Source organism: Callorhinus ursinus, unplaced genomic scaffold, assembly GCF_003265705.2.
Source record: "Callorhinus ursinus isolate GAN/ISIS: 27379988/994484 unplaced genomic scaffold, GSC_fseal_2.0 scaffold62, whole genome shotgun sequence".
NCBI lineage: Eukaryota > Metazoa > Chordata > Mammalia > Carnivora > Otariidae > Callorhinus > Callorhinus ursinus.
Window position 1 is genome coordinate 6079816 of NW_027397124.1, and position 14364 is coordinate 6094179.

At 47.4% G+C, this 14364-nt stretch overlaps 1 protein-coding gene across 5 annotated transcripts in view; it reads right to left on the reverse strand.

The window, feature by feature from the left end:
- SVIL (supervillin) overlaps positions 1–14364 on the reverse strand; it is a 233511-nt gene that overhangs the window by 16395 nt on the left and 202752 nt on the right. For all 5 annotated transcript variants that reach the window (XM_073885529.1, XM_073885531.1, XM_073885530.1 and 2 more), the window contains 11 exons: positions 13757–13846; positions 13580–13666; positions 11720–11897; positions 9287–9459; positions 7542–7697; positions 6160–6296; positions 5389–5536; positions 5130–5275; positions 3643–3818; positions 1440–1584; positions 815–1091 (listed from right to left, as the gene is read on the reverse strand). In XM_073885529.1, coding sequence (XP_073741630.1) covers positions 815–1091; positions 1440–1584; positions 3643–3818; positions 5130–5275; positions 5389–5536; positions 6160–6296; positions 7542–7697; positions 9287–9459; positions 11720–11897; positions 13580–13666; positions 13757–13846 — 1713 coding nt within the window. The remainder of the gene's footprint in view (positions 1–814; positions 1092–1439; positions 1585–3642; positions 3819–5129; positions 5276–5388; positions 5537–6159; positions 6297–7541; positions 7698–9286; positions 9460–11719; positions 11898–13579; positions 13667–13756; positions 13847–14364) is intronic.

Here is a 14364-nt window from a genome sequence, read left to right on the forward strand (position 1 = left end):
TGATTAACAGACTTACTTTTGATCAATTAAGAAAGAAATCAACTGGTTTTGAGTCTGCGGGTGTGTGATCAGCAGACCACGGGCTCCACTGCCCGGGGCCCCAGGGCAGCCACAGCTGGGCAGCAAAGAGCCTGTCTGAGAGGTGAATAAACTCCCGGGAGCTGAGCTAAATGGCAGGGCTGAGGGACGCTGTCGAGAACCGGCTACTTCTGGGCAGGGGAAATGGGTTCTCCCTCCAAAGTCCACTGGCTCTCCTCCCTCACTACCTCTCGTGCAAAGCACACCACTGAGTGTTTTGCTTGAGTATTTCACCGACAGGAGCCATGAGCAGTTTGACTATGTATTTATTCTACCTGATCCACAGAGCGTGTTAGTGCTCCCAGCCTCAGAGGAAACAGCTTCTTTTATTTTTCATAAATCTTTCGTGCGTTACCACACCATTTGGTTGCAGTTCTGTCATCCAGATAGGCTTCACTTAAGACTTTAAGCAGTAGACAGCCCCATGGCAAATATCATTTAGAGGCAAATCATCACTTTCCCAGAGAACCTCTGGGAACGGGGCAGGGGAGGGAACGGGGCGAGGGTGGGGAGAGAAACCTTAACTTCTCTAAGGAAACATGACATTGGTTAGCAATGCTAGCTCGTCGGGATCCATCTTTAAAGTTGACTAAGTGGTTCTAAAAGCGAAGGACCAGATTGGCCCGCTGTCCCCGCGGCTGAGGGTAAGGCAGCGCCCATGGGGAAGGGGCTCTAAGAAGTGCTCCCTCCCCGACCCGTGTCGGCGTGAAGAAAGAAAATGGAAGTGCTCACTGACCTGCGGTGCTCACCATGTACTTCCACTTGACCACATAGGCGTCTCCCTCGTGGAACTGCCCAATGCTCTGTTTGGGGAGCCTGCTGTAGTCAAATTCGAGGATGTGCCAGACATCCACAGAGACACTGGCAACCTCAAACTGCCTCCTGTCGTCCCCTTCCACCAGGCCATAGCCGCGACCCACGTTCACCCCGTCCAGCACCGTGCCTGTTGTCACCTGGGGCACCGCCACCATCCGCGCCACATCGTATGGCTTGGCTTCGGCCCTAGGATCATCCTACGAGGGAACGTAAGAGTGTTGGTTCAGTGGCCTGTTCCTACAGCCATTTCTTGTCATACTCACTGCTGTTTCAGAAAGTCAGGCTTTCCAGCTCTGTCCCGGCATTTCACCGCATTTTGGGGAAAGACTACAGAGGCCTGAATAGCTCCCCCCCGTGACAGCGAATGGGTTGCCTGTAAACCCAGAGGCACAGGCAGGCCTACTTTACCTCGGGGAGGTAGAATATAACTGGAAACCCGTTTGCTGGTCTCCCAGTAAACCCCGGGAAGGCTTCTAAGCTTCAAGGCCTCTTTTGTCGGGACCTCAACCAAGGCCTGAGATTTAAGACTTGATTCCCAAAAATACCTTTTGCTGGGCAAGTTCGCTGGCGCTCTTCTCATTAGGTCTCTTCAGTTCAGTCCAATCGAGAAATTTCTCTTTGAACAAAATAGTCTCATTGTGTTCTGTAAGTCTCCCGAATATTGCCCAATCAGGTCGCCCCTGTCCTTTTCTGAAAGGGTGAGTGGGTGGGGGAGGGGACAGGAAAACAACAGAGATCAAGCCATGCGAAAACGAAGGAAAGGAATCGAAAACAGACACACGTGGCACTGAAAACAACTCAGAACACCTTAGCGGTATATAGAGAATGAGTGGTTCATGTTGTCAGATGAGTGATAGTTTAGTATTTCAGCCTGAAGCCTAAGCAAGGCTTTGTGTGGATGGAGTTGATGTGCCTGAATGGGATGTGAATCCCGTCTGGACTGGACTTTTCTTTCTTTCTAGCAAATTCTTGTATCTGGGATCCTCTGGGGGTGGTACACTAGCCTGGGAGCTAGGAGAAGGCAGGAGCCACATGTACATCGTCCTCGCCTGCTCCATGCACTCAGAGTCCCCTGCAGGTGCTCACCACGTGTCTGTCACTTTAATGGGTAGATGGGAGGGAGGCAGAGCTCACCCTGAATTCTCTATTAAGTCCTGTTACAACGAAGCTCTCCGGTGTCCAGGAACAGATGAAATTCTCCTGTTACTAAAATGAGCATACTTCCATAGATCATAAAGAGAATATCTGCATTATTTCCAGGCCACCAGACATGACAGTGGGCCGGAGGAGAGCACAAAGGCACAGAAAGGGAAGTGGCACAGCCCAACCTGGAGGTCTGGTCCTGCCTCAGGATCTCGGAACTTGAAACTGCTCAGAACACTGGTAACTCAGAAACAGGCAGAGTCGAGGAAATGGTGGCTGAAGAGGGTTTGTGCGGGTATTGCTCATCCTTCCAAATCAATCTTTGGTTGTGAATGGAGCCTGGGATGCATATACCCCATAAGACCGCTGAGCAGCGCTCCCTGGGCCCTGCTGTGTTCTGTGCTCCATCACTTCCTGTTTCATCAGGACTACGGTTCTGACGTCACAGCTAGGGCACATCAAGGAGGCTGCCTGTTCCTGGGGAGACTGCCGGGGTGAAGCATGGTATACAAACACTTCCACCTCGTACTCTCGCAGGACTCTGGGAACCAAGTACCAGCCACTCTGGGGAATTCAGGACTCCCCTGCAGGGCTGGGGTCTTTCACGGCAAATGTCTGAATGACCATTTTTTTATATAAATTTTACTCTGCAGACTTGCTAGGATGCCTACTGGAGGCGCACTTGCTTTCAGCTTTAGACAATGATCTTTTATGGTGGGAGCCAAGCAAGCATGAGAGGCAGTGGGTTGTGGGGTGAGCTGGCAAACGTCCTCCTTCAGGCCGACTTCCATGTTTGAACTGGGCTTAGTCTGGACACCTCAGTGCTTCAGCCCCTCATCTGGTAGGAAGGGCTCAGTGCTTAATCTTGGCTGCCCCTTAGGAGGAGCCCTGAGGAGGCTCTTAAGACCCCCGACACATAAGCCCCACCCCACACGAATTGAGACTACATCGCTGGGGCTGGCGCTGGGGCTGGGCCTGGTATGTGCATTTTTTTTTTTTTAAAGCTTCTCAGGTAATTCTGATCTGCGACATGGTGAGAACCGATGAATTAGGTGCTCACTCATCTACTCCCAGTAGGAAATACTAAAATTACAATCATTATTTCAATACAGTATCCTCCCTCTCACTCCCTGCCCCCCGAAAGGCATAGACATCACCTACTGCCAAATAAATGGCAAATCCTGGAATTCAAGGGCTATGCTGAGAAGGTGTGAAATGAGAAGGAAATATGTTGCTTTTGCACCTTCAGATCAATGGCGGAATTCCAGGTCCTGAGAAGCTTCTCAGATCAGCATGGAATCTGTTTCAACAATTGCTACTCATCTGCCAGGACGGCACCTGGAATGCCGCAGGCGGGAACAATTTGTTCACCTCAAGGAAGGAGACTGAACACAGCGTCCAGAAGATGGCAGCATCCATAGTCCCGCATCAGTTAGGCAAAAGCTAAAGAAATGTTCTTTCTGTGAACGTTCAGGCTACTGCCTGCAGTCAGTGATGAAAAGGCAACCCTACGAAGAGTGACAGTAGGGGAGCGTGACGGGGACTCGGGCCCGCTGAGGGAGTCTGCGCGCGCTCTTCCACACCATCGGCACGGGACAGGAATACCTGGGGATAAGCGGATTGCATTCTCCCGGATCCAACGGGTTGATGTCACAGTTCTCGTAGTCAAAGGTTCCGTTCCATAAGTGCTTTGCCAGCTGAAAAGCTATTTTCCGTTGTGCCAACGTGACTTCTTTTCCATGCCACACGTACACTTCACTACCAAAGTCAAACACCAGTACCTGGGAAGACGGCAGAGAAGAACAGGTCAACGTCAAGGTCCTGCTCCAGTTGAACGAGGGTGTGTACTGACTGAGAGGGACGGGTGTGACCGCTGGCCAGGCCCTGCCACACTAGCCTCTGCCCTGTGGCCCGCATTTCCGTCTCATCCTGAACTCGCAAATTCCGTGGTGAGTTGTCGAACTGTGTCTTCTTCCTACCTGCCTTCTTTCCTTTCTTCCTCCCTGTCTCCCTCCTTTGTTCTTTCACTCACCGAGCATATACAAAGGCCACTTCTTAAATGCCAGGCCCCGAGGACCAGGGAGGTGGTCGCCCCTCCATACAGTTCCAGCACCCTCCAGGGCAGAGACCATGCCGTACTTGCATTTAGAGGACTTTACTCTGGCTTTGCTGAGGGGATACGTGAATGTAATGCTATTTCTTATTTCCATGCCTGTGGTTTATTCGACTCTTTCCTCTTAGACTAATTTCTTCCTTCATGTCCAGCAGTCCAAATCCTACTCAACTCCCAACTAGGCTCAACTGCACCTTCTCCTTAAAATTACTCCTGATTATTTCTTTCCTATGATTTTGTTTTTCCATTTAATTGCCCATGCATGTCATACAATCCACCTTGCTTTGGATGGCATTCTTTCTAATATTCTTCTATCCGATGAAATTTAAGTTTCTTTTGTTCTTTTCTACTTTTTCGCAACACGTATAAAATACAGAATGGTAATGACAACGTATGTATTTAGTAAACATTTACCGGTGTGAGAAAAAAGCTAGTATATTACTTGGCAAATCCAAATTATATAAACATGCATCTATTATTCCTGAAACTTAAGGACTGAAAAAACTGTATTTAATGTTTATAGAAAAATCAAGAGATAGGGCTAAGGACTATTTACATTTTATTCTCTGGCATATACTTGACATATAGTACAGCATAAGTTAAGGTATAAGGCATAATAACTTGATTTTTATATATATGTTGCAAAATGATTACTACTATTTAGATGACATCCATCACCTCATACAGATATGAAAAGAAGAAAAAATACAACAAAAATACAAAAAAAAGAAAAAATTCCATTTCGCCTAAAACAGAAAAGCCTGACACATGCCTCCTCTGAGCAATATTCTGAATTCTATCCTTGTATTTAAGATGGGGTGATGGTTTGAATTCACAAGTAAATATACTTTAAAAATAGGTCGCTGTTCAAGACCAGGCAGGACCACTGACCAGCGTTTCTCGGGCACTTCAGGTCTATTTTATTGGGCCGCCCCATGCAAAGTGTTCTCTTGGCAAGGGTGGTCCCCACGCACTGTACCTCTTTTGACTGCAGAAGGGAGCACTTGGGAGTCTTCCCCCAGTACTCATCATCAGGGACAAGTTTGTCATCCACCAGACGATAAATGCAGTTTGTTTCAATTATGGCAGCTTCGTAAAGTTCGTCTTCTTTTGGGTCTCCAGCAGCTTTGGGATGAGAACAACAAGACAGTATGACATTTTACCCTGAAAGGTGGCCGGTTTAGAAGAGTGAAGTAGGGCATAAGAAAAGTCTCACGATTCTCTGAAATAACTCTTACACTGGTAGCTGTTTTGGCCACCCAGAAGCTTCCAGAAGTCTTTGGCCGCATGAGTGTGTGTATTAATTCCTTCTTCAAGAGTTTGGACATAAGTAGCTCTACAACCAAGTTCCCTCTTTGTCTGAATTAAACTTGCGAGTTCTGAGGCCTGGAGAAAGGGAGGAGGAGTACAATTAGCTAGGCAGACAAGCCTGTGGTGAGGCAGAGTGGCACATTCTGAAGTCGGAGGGGGAACATGGCGGGTCTGCAAGGGAGACCATGTGACCACAGGGGCTGCAGGCCCCGGTTCTTGGGTATTTTCAGCAAGGTCAGGAGAATGGAACTCAAGGACCAGGGGTACAATTCTTTACAGCACCAGTTCTTTATTTTCAAATTCAATAGATCACTTGTGAAATTTTGGAGAAATACCCATTCTCTGGGCTTCTGCCCATGAGATTCTCATTCAATAAGCCTGTAGCAGCATTTCATGGGTACCTGGGATAAATGGCTTTGATGTGATGTGCCAGTTCCTTTTTCACACAGGGGTGAGAATAGGACTTAAAAACTGGCGAGATAGGTCATCATCCTTCTAAAACATCCCACGCATGCACGCACCTAATGAATGCTTGTTTGAGAGACATTCAGCAAAAGAAATACTGCCTCTCCCTCCTCACTTGAATCAAACATTTGGTGTCTGAGAAGCCTTGTAAAGATCTAGCAACTGGTAGAAACATTCTATTGCTGTGTAAAGGAGATGCTTAACTGAACAATTTTTATTTTTCAGATACCAACCTTTGCCTTTTCTATGACATTTGCAAACTCTCCTACCCACACGAAGCAGTAATGGGGAGAGAGCAGGAGGAAGCAGTCCCCACTGTTGAGCGACGAAGCTCGAGGTTCAACCAGTCTGGTCTGCACGTGTCTTCTTCCTGTAAGGCAGGAGGCAAATCGTCACCATCTTCCCAGAGAGGAGAACTCTCCAAAGCCACAGGAAGGACCAGGAAGCACCCCTGGTACAGACTCCTGCAATTCTAAAGATTCTTGTCTACCAATACTGGCTCCATGATGTAGAGTGGTAGAAGGGGGTTTCCGGTGACAGCCTTCTAGATTACTCTCCTTTGTAGTGCTTTCCTAAATGTCACCATGTGTCTTAGGACAACCACTGGAGTCCTTTTACAGCACGTGTGTGGATTAATTAGGTTCCCTCCTCCAGGAAAGTTAGCAGACATGCTCCTTTCCCCCTTTCAACTCCTCTCCTGGTCCCTTTCTCTGAGCTCAGCCCACCTCCTGCATTTCATAGCCCCTGCTAGCCACACCGCAGGTGAGGGCATGCCTTCCCACAGCGTCTTCTTCCTGGGGGTTTGCACGCTAAATCCAGGGCAGTCTTGGAGTCAGCTTGGAGGGAAGCACTGCTTTGTGCTGCTTTCCACACCTTCTCCTAAATGACTGTTGATTTAGGCCTTTCCACAGTCACACTGATAGTGTCATCTCGGGGTCAAAACTCGGGAATAGACATTGGGTACCTATGCTCGTCACTAGTCTGAATGCACTAAAAAGGCCAGTGGTCATGCAGAAACACACGGGACACCCTCTGTGAAGGATATTCCATGCAGCCTCCTCCTGCTGAGTACTCTAGAGGCAGCTAAGTCTCTCCTCATAGCCCACGGCCTCTCTGGTCGTCTCCCTTGCTATTGACAGAGGGGGTGCTAGAGCGGAAATCTAGGTCGGCTTCACTTGCCTCTGCTTTCCCTGGATTCCTTCTCCAAGAACTTGCATCCCTGCCTCTGGCCCCCACTAACCTTGCCCACCTCAGCGAGGAGTGAGTGGAGAAGCCCCCATGAAGACTTCGGGGGCATCTGGAACTGCATGACAGCATGGTGGCGGGGCAAGGGGAGGCGGCAGCAGAAGCTGAGCTTCTGGAATGGCAAACACCTGGGTGCAAATCCAGCTCTGCCACTCAACAGCCGCTGTGACCTCAGGCACGTCACTGAGCTCTCCAAGCCTCACTGGGCATCACGTCTCCCACCTCATGGGATTTGTGAAGCTTACGTGACAGGAGGTAGCACAGCACCCAGCCCACGGTAGGTTCTCTCCCCCTTAGAGTCAGGCCTCCTGGTGTTACCGGACTCAAACCCCTGATCCACATGTGATTCCTCTCCGTGGCTCCTAAGTACCTTTAATCTGTAACAGCATCAGCTTCTTGTAGGGCAGCGCGCTATTGTTGGAATTCTGTTCAGTCAGGTTGACGCTCCGCAGGCTGATGTTGCTGAAATTTTCTTTACTGGCTAAGCCGGCCAGAGTGACTTCTGAGAAGTTGGAGTTGGAGGACACTGGGAGGGTTGAATAAGGAAACAATGGCGGGGGGTGGGGCAAGATGGGCAGGTGAAATGACAACGTTTACAATCAGAGATTCATAATCAACTAGCTGTTTCTTAGAAAGTCAATCCTGAAGGGGAGAACATGCTCAGGTTTGGTTGACAATGCAGTTCAATGCTGAGCCACTGTACTCAGGATTTAACTCTGTACTGAAAGTATCAGCTGCTTGTGGACATGTCACACCTCACCTTGCAGGGGGCAAGAATCGAGGGACAGTGTGGACCAGCTATTTTGGTATAAAATCAGGAGCTGGACACACGTGTTGCAATTCCACTGAAAGCTGATATAATTCCTAACAATGTTGAGATGTTAATGCAAATGCACTCACAAGGAAGACTATGAGAGGTCTTTCAATAAAAGTCTTTATATGTAGAAAAGCAGGCATGCTTGTAGGGATGTGGTTAGTCCTAATCTTTTTCCTGGAGGCAAAGTAATCAACTAGATAATCTTGAGGTCTTCCGCTCTCAGAGTTAAGACTGTTGTAACAAGCTGCTGGGTTTTCCATGTACACCAACAAATGTGTACATGTCAATCATCACAAAGCCATCCCCAGGCCTCCAAAAGGGGAGGCAGAGGAAAAATACCTAAAATTTGTGCCAATAAGCCTTTATTTCTTCAACTGATTATTTTTAAAAAATGTCTGTGTTAGAGAGAAATTCAGAAAATTATTTTGCTGGGATTAGGGTCTTACACTACTTGACAATTCATATGGCACAGAAGTTTTGAAATATATTTTCTTAGTCAATCAGTTATAATGAAAAGACTCAACTAGTTCATGTAAATATTATATTTCTAAGAAAAACTTTCGGAAGTAGGTTTATGAGTGCTAAAGGAAAATACAAATTATAGCAAGACTATTCAAGCTAGCAAATGGTATATGCCCTAATTACCTCCATCAAGAAAACCACTGTTTCAGAACAAGGGAACCCCACCTTCTCAGGTTGAGGAGAACAGAGCAGCTTAGCCTGAAATGGGACACAGAGCACAGAGCCGTCTCCTCACTCCCATTCACCACCTCTACCCCAAGGCCCCAAAGCTACCCAATCCACACCCCCAATTCCGGGGCTCCCGAGGCTCCTGTTAAATGCAATCTGGAAAGCATTGGTTTATGCATTAACTAATAATATGAAAATCTAGGGTTAGGAAAAGCAGTAATTTGGGACATTTTCTCATGAGAGATCACATGATTTGCTCTCCAACAAGATTAAGTGGGGAATTACTGTGTTTGGGCTCTACAGAGCTGAAAATGGGTTGAGCTACAAAGCCCAGAAGCATCCTTCTCCTCCAATCTCTTGAAAGAAAACTCAGCAAAACAAGATAATTTAAATTCAGAAGGTGAACAGACGCTCCACGCTCTAAGAATTTCTGTGAAGAGCCTTTCCATTCCAGGCGGGTGTGCACGTGTGTGTGCAAACTTACTCATTTTTATTTGATGAGTGTCTTTTGAACACATGATTAGCCTTAGCAAGGCAGAAAAGATGATTAAAATCACCTAATCACCAGACCCCAACACAGAGGCGGGGTGGTGGTTTCATACACTCACTCTTTTCCACTTTCATCCGCTTTGACTCCATGAAGGCAACGTTTAATCTCTGCTCCGTGTATTCTTGGAGGAGATCTTCTCTGGCTGCCAGCATTTTCAAGGGGTTTTTGGAAGCCTGAACCCGACGCTTGGGCCTCACTGCGCGCTTGTGCTCAGCCACAGAGGAGGTCAACCTGGGGAGCAAAGTGGAGTTGTAGCCTTGGTCTGCATAGCCTTCACGCCTGGCTTATTTGGGGGTCTCTGACCTGAAATAACAGTCTCTACAATTTTTGTCTTACAATTCCTCCTCCTGCCTGCTACTCCCTGACATGGAGACATAGAATCTTGGGGATGGGGGATTCAGGCCCGTTTAGTCTAAGATCTCAGAGGCTCCCCACCCCCCACACCGCACCCTGTGGTTTCTGCTTGGAGGGGCATCTGGTGCTACATGGGACAGCTCATTCTACTACTGGATAGCTCTGCAGGGTAGGAAGTTCTTCCTCACCCTTATCATACCCATGAGCTCCTCCTACTTCTCCTGTTGGAGTATTACACAAGTCTACTTCTTCTGTCCCTGGGGAGCCCTTCGAGAATTTGCAGCCAGTCACTGCTTCTCAATTTCTCTTTCCTCCAGACTAAATGTTCTTTTTACACACTGGTTTTCAGTTTCCTTAGGAACTCCCCCACAACTAGCTTCCTCTCAACCCTTTGCACCTTTCTGAAAAGTAACCACCGCTTTGAAGAATATATTGAAATAAAATAGGTCCAAGAAGCCAACTGTAACTTCATACACTGACACAACTCTCTGGGGGCAGACCAGACATGGGGAGGTAGGTGATCCAGTCACATGGTTTCCTGACAGATTCACTCCTGCTCACAATTTCCAACTGCATGGCCTCTGTGCTATTATATATAATATGGTCCTCTGTGTGAGAGTGTGTATATAAACATAAATATAGCTCTATAGATGTAACGATTTAAGCAATGACATTTGGGTTGGGAGAAGATGAGAAATGGTTAAATGCCTGTGTATGTAAATACACACAAAATTTCATTTAAAGGTGGGAAATGGCAAACTGTTCATTTTTTAAGATAGAAAATTGAGAGGGCGCCTGGGTGGCTCAGTTGGTTAAGCGACTGCCTTCGGCTCAGGTCATGATCCTGGAGTCCCGGGATCGAGTCCCACATCGGGCTCCCTGCTCGGCAGGGAGTCTGCTTCTCCCTCTGACCCTCTTCCCTCTCGTGCTATTTCTCATTCTCTCTCTCTCAAAAAATAAAAAAATAAAATCTTTAAAAAAAAAAAAAAAAGAAAATTGAGAAAAACTGAAAAAAACCCCAGAAATATAAAAAAATGTATTTGGAGCAGCTTCCAGGAAAATGTATGACGACCCCGCAGTCTTCTGGAAGAGACAAATGTGGTCCGTGGCTGTGGGCGTAGCCTGCCCAGCATATATTCTCCCTGGCTTCTGGTAAGAAAACCTCAACACTGGCTCTGGGGCATCCAGAGACCAGCTCTGGCCAATCAGCACCTTCTATCCCCTTGGCTATAGTGATTGCTTTAGGGCTGGGCTTGGGCCCTAGAAAATCAAGCCTGGAAATTGGGCTGGAAGGAACTGGGAGAAGAGAAGCTGCCTGTGCTGGAGTGGCCGAGTAGGTAGCCGAAACATCCACAGCTGGGGTGGCCATTGTCTGCCACATGGTTACAGCTTGGCTGCAGCAAAGCAGCCCAAAGGAAAACCGGCAAGAGAAGAGACCTCATTCTGAGGAGCCCCTGGAACCTAGTTCACACCTGCACTTTTCAGTGAGTGAACCTATAAATCGCTCCACACCTCTCTTTTGCCAAAGTCTGTTTGACTTGGATTTCTTTCTGGCACCTGCACCTGACGGAATCCTAAAACCATAATTGCTTTCCTGAGGTGGTTTAGTCAGACCCTGGGTGAAGAGCGACCCTTGGTCATCACTGAGAAGGCTCTCAGATCTATTCATTTCATGAATTATTGTAAGTTAAGTAACACGCTTTATTGATTTTCTAGTTCATTGTAGGAGTTTGAGCCCATGTGATCCAAATATTTTTCAAAGTTACGAGTAAGAGTTTAATATGTCAAATGAAAGACAGTATAGAGACCTCTTGCTAAATTTATGTTCATCTAAAAATCTGCAAAACAATATGCAGTTATGTGAACAATCCAGTGACATTACTTTTATGGGCCAGGGCAAACATCTGTGGCACACACTGTGTTCACCGACCTTCTGCCTGAGCGCACATCTGTTCTGGAGCACGCGTGTTTTATCTACCTCACGTGTCTGGCTCTAGAGAATAATCATGTGTCTGTAAGGAAGGTCTACGGCAGAAGGCGGTGACAGCGAGACGATCCTCGTAGAGATACCATGTGAAGGCTGACGAAGGAACCAGCCATTCTCAGTGGGTGAAAGATGGAAACTGAAATAACTCACTTAGGGGCATAAGGATCGAAAATGACATCGAAATCCTCGTCCAGCTCCACAGGGCTTCGAGGCATACTGTCATCCATGCTGCGGTAAAATCTGGCAAAGGTCTCGTCATCGTCCAGCTTCATCACCTCTTTCACAGATTTACCAGTGACCGTGAGTACGGTCTCCTGCATCCCACCAACTACCAACAGATGAAGAGAATACATGACATCGGATTTGTGTCCAAACATGACCCCGACTACACAATATCTTCAAATTTATTTCCCCCTACATTCCAGAAGTGGAGAGAACATGATAGTGAGGCCCAGGGTCCTGTGGACACTTCCTGGGCCTTCCCTGACTTCTCCCGGAAGGACTGCCCATCTGCAAAAAGCTTGCACCACGCAGGTGGTAGGAGAGAAGGAGGCAATGAAAGCCCACCGAGCATTTCTGAACTACTGGAGGTGGAAATGGCCTCAGCCTCATTCTAGATCAGAAATCGGTAAAAACTTTTTCTGGAAAGGGTCACATAGTAAACACTGTAGGCTGTGCATGGGAGGCTATCTGGCCCGTGTGGCAAGCACTCACCCCCACCACTGTGCAGAAGTGACTCTTCACAACACATTAACAAGTGAGCATGACCTCGTTCCAAACAAATTTCATTTACAAAAACAGGTGGAGAGCTGGATTAGTTTCCTGACCCGCTGAGCTAGATCACCGTTCCATACATGCAATAAGCTTCGAGTTGTTTGAATTCCTTGCCTTGCCAGTTTCGTTATTACGTTACACTTTCATGTTTCTGGTATAAAGCGGTTGTCTACATTATCACCAACCTATTAGGAGGTCACTGTCAACAGCAGCGACTCCCAGTGTTAGTATTCAATCAGTTTCAAGTACTGGACATTTTTTTTTAAAGATTTATTTGTTTATTTTGAGAAAGAAAGAGAGAAAGAGAGAGCATGCGGGCAAGTGGGGGGGAAGGGCAGAGAGAGAGGGAGAGAATCCTCAAGCAGACTCTGCGCTGAGCACGAAGCCTGATGTTGGGGCTCAGTCTCATGACCATGAGATCATGACCTGAGCCAAAATCAAGAGTCTGAGCCACCCAGGCACCCCTCAAGTACTGGACATTTTTCTTAAGAGATGATGCTAGTTCTGCATATTATTCCTTTACTTTGTATGTTTCATGGACTTTTGTACTGAAATATTTATTTCAACATTTATTTAGAAATCACTTGCAATATGTCATCTGCTACCTTATTAGAAACTGACAGATAGGGGTGCCTGGGTGGCTCAGGTCATGATCTCAGGGTCCTGGGATTGAGCCCTACATCGGGCTCCCTGATCAGTGGGGACCCTGCTTCTCCCTCTCCCTCTGCCCCCTGGCTCATGCTCTCTCTTTCACTCTCTATCTCAAATAAATAAATAAAATCTTAAAAGGAAAAGAAACTGACATATACAATTTTAAATTTCATCGGGTGCAAGATCATGTTGATTTTGTGTAATATCTGCTTTCAAGTATAAAAGCAAAATTACTGGGTTCTCAGTCCTGATTGGGTGACATCCCAAGGACTGAGACCCAAGAACCAATCTTATTGGAGGTCCCCAGTCTAGTACAGTCTGAAGTGAATCAGACCTAGGTAATCCAATCATTCTGGACTTCCTTTTTAAAATGATAACAAAGGTAATGCTTTCACTATAAATCAGTGAAGTCAAATAGAAAGAAGACAATTTAGCGGAGAAAAAGCAATCAGAATTGTGATTTAGAGATTTTTGAGAGAGAAGCAGGGTTTTCTTTTTCGGTTTCTTTAGCACCTCATTGAAATATGAATCGCAGTGGGCTACAAGCACAAAACCCGAAGCTTCCCTCTGGCTTCTGGTATGTACCTTTGTTATTCAGCCTTCTTAGAAAGGTTTCCAGCCTGTCCAGCTTCAGGTCCGATTCCAGCTGCATGTCTGGTCTGGCTTCAATATCTAGGCAAGCAGGAACCATCCATGAGAGAGTGTCATGGCGACTCTTCTGGTCTTAGACCCATGGGCATATCGGGTGCCTCGGTGACTTACCTTCCAAGGGTTTAGAAACTGGTGTGGTGCCCCTTGTTTTACTGCAGATAGGAGACGCTACTGGAGTTATGGCTGTGGGTGATGCCAAACCTGCAGAACATCAAAGAAGCTAGTTGGGGGGGGCGGAGCAAGATGGCGGAGGAGTAGGAGACCTGGATTTCGTCTGGTCTCGGGAATTCAGCTTAATAGGGATCAAACCATTCTGAACACCTACGAACTCAACAGGAGATCGAACAGGAGAGTAGCAACAACTCTCTGAACAGAGAAGCGACCACTTACTGGAAGGTAGGATGTGCGGAGAAGTGAATCCGAGGCGATATTCGGGAGGATAGACGGCGGGGGAGGGGCCTCCGCCGGCCGCTTCTGGCAAGTGATAGAGTCGCGGAGCACAAAATCGGAACTTTTAGAAGTTGGCTCAGCGGAGGGACGTCGCTGCAGTGGCTAAGCGGGGGGTGGAATCCTCCCGGGACAGTGTGGTCTCAGGACCCTCGGGGTCACAGAAAGACCAGGGGTGCCTGAGTGCGCCAGAGCTCCCAGGTATCGGAGCGGGGAAGCCGGCTGCAGAGACGGAGCAGAGTCGCGGGCTCTCAGCTCAGGGTTGCCATAAA